This window comes from Physcomitrium patens, chromosome 10 (assembly GCF_059467195.1).
Source record: "Physcomitrium patens ecotype Gransden chromosome 10, ASM5946719v1, whole genome shotgun sequence".
Lineage (NCBI taxonomy): Eukaryota > Viridiplantae > Streptophyta > Bryopsida > Funariales > Funariaceae > Physcomitrium > Physcomitrium patens.
In genome coordinates, this window is record NC_143419.1 from 16,047,052 (window position 1) to 16,054,034 (window position 6,983).

The 6,983-nt window shown below is 40.9% G+C and overlaps 1 protein-coding gene across 4 annotated transcripts; it reads right to left on the reverse strand.

Annotated features, from left to right (window-relative positions):
* Positions 1–317: 317 nt before the first annotated feature.
* Positions 318–5,866, reverse strand: LOC112287876 (NAD(H) kinase 1). Of its 4 annotated transcripts, none has more exons than XR_016505260.1 (13): positions 5,205–5,866; positions 4,726–4,836; positions 4,415–4,574; positions 4,011–4,148; positions 3,535–3,755; positions 3,170–3,283; positions 2,863–2,957; positions 2,554–2,660; positions 2,163–2,236; positions 1,760–1,838; positions 1,249–1,565; positions 876–1,091; positions 318–732 (listed from the first exon to the last, which is right to left on the reverse strand). XR_016505260.1 is itself a non-coding variant. In XM_090253887.1 (13 exons), exons 1-13 carry the CDS (start codon positions 5,220–5,222, stop codon positions 686–688), a joined length of 1,425 nt encoding a protein of 474 aa, XP_090110013.1. In that variant the 5' UTR covers positions 5,223–5,866; the 3' UTR covers positions 318–685. The 4 variants fall into 4 exon arrangements, 3 of the variants coding, with proteins under 3 accessions (XP_090110013.1, XP_024387226.1, XP_024387228.1); XM_090253887.1 differs by having other exon boundaries at positions 876–965; positions 1,395–1,565; XM_024531458.3 differs by having other exon boundaries at positions 876–965.
* Between the last annotated feature and the right edge of the window lie 1,117 nt (positions 5,867–6,983).

The window sequence follows — 6,983 nt, forward strand, 5'->3', positions numbered from 1 at the left end:
TTCATGTCATCAACTCAGTGCGTATTGCGATACACTGCTGACGAGGACTTATCCTGGATCACTTGGTTATTACATTGCACACTCCGCCCCAGAGTACTAAATTAGGTTGCACACATGATACAACATGTTCAGTCCAAGACAAAAGACTTGGCAGTTTGGTGTTCTTAATAGTGTGACTAACCCAAAAGGAATCAAAGGGCTCCACTGGGTTGTAGGACTTCAAGGTGTAACTGTGAGGTGGTAAAAGAAATATAAATCACACAACTCTTCACGCAAGGTTAACAACAAGATTATGAGTTGTGCAGACCATGCAAAGATTTCATAAATCGTGCATCTTTCAGAACGAAAGATCAAGGTTTCAATAAAGCCATGCTGAGGATATCAAAAGGCCAGATCCGTTAAGTTCCATACAACTTGAGTTTCGAAGTTCACCACATAGCTGGTCAGAAATGTGAATCGACTGTCTTACGCCTGCAAAGGTTGGATAGCAGTTAAACTCAATCATCATCAATGTGAAGGACTGGGACGCTCGTCTGCTAACTGAATGTTTCTTCTGTTCCAATGCAAGCTTTCTCGCACGCTACGAAGAAAATCACCACTCGATTCTTTTTCACACACGGCAGGAACAGGCCATTCCGACATACGCACAATCAAGGCATCGCCTCCCCAAAGCTGTTGTCGCCCCTTACCATCGAAACTGGCCCATGCCTGACCCCTGCAGTTCAAGGGTAACTGCCCCACAAAAAAAATACAAGACCATGTTGTCCTCGTCAATACATTTATCCAACTTGTTGGTGCGATGTAAACAGTTGTCATTGGAGGAAAACGAATTAATAACCAGCCAGTATTTGGAACCTTGAGTGAGCAACCTGTACCTGAACACGCAATGTTACATAATCTGGCAAAATCAGTGGCCTGAATGACAAAGAATGTGGACAAATTGGTGTGAAAAGAATGCCTGGCACCTGCACCGAGACACACACTCATTAGAAGTCTTTCAAACCCTCGCGATGGAATACATATTCAGATTATGCTTTTCCCTTCCACATCAGGAGAAACGGGGTTCCTTAGGATTCGATCTTGAGATCATACTGCAGACGTTCAAGTATAGAAAAACCCGAATTAGTCGTTTTAGCTTTTACAAAAAAAATAAATAATAAATAAATAAATAAAGAGGTCTTATGACAGTAGTGAGCAGCATGGCACATAATAGATTCAAATTTAGGAGCGAAGCTCATAGTAAAATACCTGTGGATGGACAACTGAACCTCCGGCAGCCAAAGAATATGCTGTACTTCCTGATGGACTTGATATGATTAAACCATCACCTTGCACAATGGTAACAAAGTGCCCATCACAAAAGCACTCCAAATTTGAAAGAGCTGATGACATGCCTCTATCAATAGAAACCTCATTGAGGACAAGATATTCGGCAGATTCCGAGCTGGTGTTGTCATCTGTCTCACGATCGTGCCGGATGATCTGACAATGAAGTCGATGTCGCAAAGTGATATATGCCGGACCTTTCATTATTGCTTGTAAACTTTCTCTGTACATACTGCTTTCTGTGGAGTAAACAATTAAGGATTTCACTGCACCTAACAAATTCGGCCCTTACAGAAAATCGGAATTTTCTGTGGATTTCATAAGAACATCCATTAGAAGAAAGAATTATCACTAGCCAGGAAACAAGTATTCCTCAAGCGTTTCCTGAACAGAAAAAGAGATTTTTTTTTAATCTACAGCAAAGAGTGGATACGGAATTTCGTCATGAAGCCTAGAGAGCCCATGGAGAAGGCCACCAGTGGAGGCATAGGACCTTTGAACAGTGACGCAGCCTACAGCATCACAACCCAACGTGATTAGTACATACATCCAGCATCCTTAGACTATCCACACAGGTGTCTGTCATACACTATCAAAGGATGTGATATACTTTCCCGCCGCACTCACCAATCCTTTACACTTATCACATGGACTTCCACCACGTAAACCCAGCAGCATTTATAAGCTTCTGTAATATGGTCAGCACCTCAATTAAGTAAATGACGGATTCCAACCAAATCAAACATGTAACCATCCAGGCAAAAACAAGACCTGTAATGCACTTGAATATCCCGTCTCAATCTGACCAAGAAAGAACAAAGAAAGGATAATTTTACCCAAAGCATTGTTCCATCACCACCCAAGGTGATGACTAGATCCACGCTCTTGTTGATTGTCACCAGTTGTTTCTCTGTAGCAACAAGTTCACGTACATGATTTACACTTTAATCAGTTGGGGAAATTTTATTCTACTTATCTCGAAGGTTGAATACCTAAAGTTGCTTACATGCCATCAAGGTCTACGATTGGCCGTAGAAAGAGAGACTGTGCCAAGACGTAAAATTCTAACGTGAATTTCCTAAATGCAAAACCGGGATGACACTGTAAATGAGCCCTCTCGGGTCTAGGGTATTGAAACTATGCGTGGTTCACCCTCAAGTACTGATGAAACATGAGAATCACCGTTATTGAAACAAGCATCTTCAAACATATCCTCAAAAGAAGTACCTGTCTCACATGTCTGAATAAACTCAAAATCGGCATTCTCCTCCATCAGTTCTGCCTTCACTCTTGGCTCCACGTAGATTTTTGTAACATTTTGTTCTCTGAGCCACCTGCAGATCAAAGATGACATGCTCACTACAGAGCCACCAACATAAAAGCATTCGAAGTGCACTACTCGACTCGTTGAAGAAACCATCTGCACATGCACATTCTCTGCATGATGTCACACTGCAAATTGATGACGATCCAGATGATTCTCTGTCCTATCCCGCAGCAATGCTGCAAACACCACCAGAATTTAAATTCACTCACCACACCATCTCTTCGCAAAGCTGCTGCACGGCTGCTGCGTTCGGCTTCAAAAGGATGAACACTGATGCGGGTGAAGAATTCCAGACCAAAGCAATCTATCCACACGTTACATCAAGGCTTATGTGAGACTGAAGGATGCTGTCCAAATTATAGATCCAGCTAAATCGTAGGAAACCAGTGTTCGGTCAAACCAAGGCCAATGGCATGAGCATCATCTCGATCATATATATATATATATATGAAGAGAGAGGGAGCGAGAGAGAGCGAGAGGGAGACTTCATTGCGCCACCATCAGAAATGAAAATACCTGTTTATTGCTTCGGACTTCTGCATTGATGTCACCATCATCAAACGACACTAAATCATGGTTTTGTTCTTTTCTTCTCTCATCAACAGGATCCAATGTGAGTGTAAATGATGCCTGAACCACAAAAATAACCATCTCCGTAAGTCCTTGAAAATTAATTTAGCAAAATAGTAGAACACAAACTTCGAATTGGTAGCAACTAATGATCAGACAATATGGCACTCACATGTTGAACTGATCATAAACCAGACCCAACAAGATATTGGATTGAAGTCGATTCAGATTGTTGAGGAGCATGTCAGGCAATTCGCTCGTGTACCAAGCACTCACAATATCTCAAGACAAGTGGCAATTTCTTACTTCACCTTCTCAGAAATTTTACTGTCCAGCTGTGTATCCAAGTATAAGTTGTTGAAAAGATCAGGACTATAGCTCAACACTTTCGAGTTTTGAATGGTTTCTTTATATTGAAGATAACCGTTTGACCGAGTTTGTGTATTCTGTGGTGATGATCTAAACTCGGTAGCATCAATATCGCCCTCAGATATGACGGATGTGACTGAAAGATTATCCTGCCGTGAAGAGTCTGGAAAAACATCTTTTAAAAGTGAGCTGTGTAATCAATGCACCAATAGCCCTATCATGCGCGTGCACACACACACACACACACACACACACACACACGATAAAAATAATAAAAATAAAAAGATTTGATAGTGATAGAAGAGAACAAAGCCAAGAAGGACGCACGGTCGATCGAAACCTTGTATTGAAAACTGTAGAGCCCTACCAAATACAAAAGTGCGAAAGAAACAGTATTCAAGGCAATGAGACCGATTACCGAGAGCTCTTGATGCAATACTACGCTCGAGTTGGGAATTTCGAAGGAGCTCTAGTTCATACTTATGCTTCCATTGTGCAGCCTCATCTTGAGCTAGAGCCTTTTTCACAGCCACATCCTCCAGGGCCTTTGCAACAGCTGTTGGCATGTTGTGAAGAGTACAGTTGGAGACCATCCAATGTAAGTGCACGGAAATAGCGTGAAAAAAATTCCTTCATCAAAGTAAGTGAGCATAACAAGTGAACACCAGTTTTAAAGAGTACACAAGCATTCATGCGTGTCACCAGAGGAACATAAACGTCCGAGAAGCTCGTGACCGTAACAAGACAGACTCTCATCTCGCAGCATCTGCATAAGAGTTGCGAAAAGAGTTCATCTATAAAGAATCACAATTGAAGACGTACTCTGCAGAGCATCTGAAAATTCACTCAAATGATTCTTTTCATCTCGGTTCGTAATCATGGCACCGACACCATCAGAATCAAGCCTTTGTGATCGAATGGCCAAGTTTTCAATCTTCCCATGCTCTAGCCGATTCGGCGAGCTTGTGAGACCGATTAGAATCTGCGCCACCTCCATGTTGTTGGACGATCAAATACGGATATTTGAGTAACTTACATGTATCTGGATTATTTGAACACTCAATTACAGTTTCAGAACAAACATTCATGGAGCTCAACACATAAAATAATAAAATTAGGAGAACAAGACTCACTTTCCTCGGAAGCTTGAGGGAGTGCCGTCGTGTAAAGTGACGAGGTAATCCGACAAGGTCACGCGGAAAAGATTCACGAGCTACAGGTGTTCTCCACGCTACACATGCTCCCTGGTCCCTCCCAGCACCCAGCTCTCCTTTGGTCAGTTGGTAAAACATTCCAGTCATAATTTCGATTGTGTTGACGCCCGTTGGTTGATTAGCAAAGGGTTTAGTATCTAGGATTCACCCGTCCACTCTCCCATCAGCAGTGAATAAAGTATGCTCTGTAGGGGAATGGTGTAGGGCGTGAAACACGGCCAGTTGTGTTCGAAAACTACCGTTTTCTTTCAAGTTCAAGAGCATGGAAAGTAGAGACGCACATTCCAAGACGTGGAGGGTCGAAAGTCTGAGGAAAAAACCAAGAACCAGACTAATTCGTAGGTTTCAGCAAATAGAACAACAAGGCAGAAATCAGGACGAGTCATGAGAGAAATAACCTGCGTTAGCACATCCATCGTGTGGGCGAAAAGAAAGCCGCCTCAACAACAATAGCAATGACAAGTATCTTCAATCCCTGCGCCACGGGCTTCTCATCCTGTCTCCATTTCCATGACTGCCTCTCTACATTTAAACTTTAGCATCTACCAACACCATCCATCAGGGTCACTGATGAAGATCAGCACTAGGATGCGTACTTTATTTCCGAATTACGTGTAAGCTAATTGATAACAGCTTGAATTGAGCCCCAATCACGGCCCGTTTGCATAAAATCCACAATAAGAACTATCAAGGATGGTCTCCAGTACACACCCGAAAACTTCCACAAAACGGATTACAAAGAAACCGTACCGGAAACCTAGAGATCCCAAAGGAAAAACACTGATGGAAATGATACGATGTACTCAATCGGCAGTCCTGCACTCCATCAACCCTATTTCAAGCAGTCGATAGACAAAGCCAATGCACTCACAAGAAAGCTCACTTTGTAGAACCCACAGCGGACTCAAACGAGGACAGGACCGTGAGAAGGCAGCGGAAAGGACGCGACGAAGGGGGGAATAGGCAAATAAGTTGACGGATGAGAAGCGCTAGAACGCGAATAGTTAAGCAAGGCGAAAACAGTGTGGCTCCACCCCCAAGTTAGCAAAACTGATCGAATTTCTGTCTGCGGCACACCTGCACGAGCCCTCTCTCTCAAAGCCCTCTCCCAGTCGCACGACGACGAACGAACGAACAAACGGACGGACGGAAGTATGGACAGACGCATTCATTGTCCCGTATCAGACGAACGAACGATTGAATAAATGAACGAACGAACAAATCGATTGTTCCCGAAAGGACGCAACTCGAGCAGCAGGTGAGGCTGCACAGCTGTGGGTAATGGACGACGGGCTGCTGCCCAGAATAAAAAAAAAGGTACTAAAGGTCTCGCATAACTCCTCCTCCTTCGCCTTCCCTCCCTAACCCCATCCCAGCATGCCAAGTGGCATTCAGATGCAACCTTCTTCTGGATGTCGTTCTAAAGAATCTTTCGTTGAATTTTTTCATCACACACACATATATATACCTCGAGTAATAAACATCTACTTATTCATTTTTCTCTTACTGCAACTTTTGTAACTTTTATCACAATACAATAAAAGTGATATATACATGTATTGTTTTGGAATAGAAAATAAATAATTTCATATTGAAATTTCAAATTTTCAGAAACTTATTATTTTATTATCACAGTATGATTATTATAAAATGGTAAAATAATAATAATATTTTAAAAAAATTCTAAATATTATTTATGTATCCATTTAAAACATCCTTCTATTATATATTTCAAAATTTGAAGTTTTGTGGTGAGTTTGATATATAACTTATTTTAAAAATTTGCATATTTTATGTTTATTTTTAACATCTTTTTTGAAATATGTGTGTGCTATAATTTAGTCATTCACTTCTTATTTTATTTTTATAATTTTTTTCTTTTCATTTTTATTTAATAATTTTAGATAAGTATAAATCATGTTATTTTTTCTCATTTTTCATACAAAACATAATCTTTAATATATAGTGTGAGTGTAAAATTCACTCCTTAATCCAATTACAAAGTGGCCTCAATTAAGAGTTGCTTGTAATTGGTGGTGTGAAGTAGAAGAAGCAAGAACTAAAACAAAAGAAGCAAAACACAAAAACAAGTAAAACAAGTGTAATCAAGCAATTGTATACCACAAAAGTAGTCACAGTCTGTTTATTGAATTTTCACCAAATAAAAAGTAAAAAAT

Bases quoted from the DNA above. Each gene is read 5' to 3' on its own strand.
- LOC112287876 (XM_024531458.3), bottom strand. The intron at 4,575-4,725 runs GTGAGTCTTGTT...GAGGTGGCGCAG, and splicing joins CCCTCAAGCTTCCGAGGAAA to ATTCTAATCGGTCTCACAAG. The intron at 3,284-3,534 runs GTGAAGTAAGAA...TTTGTGGTTCAG, and splicing joins ACAGTAAAATTTCTGAGAAG to GCATCATTTACACTCACATT.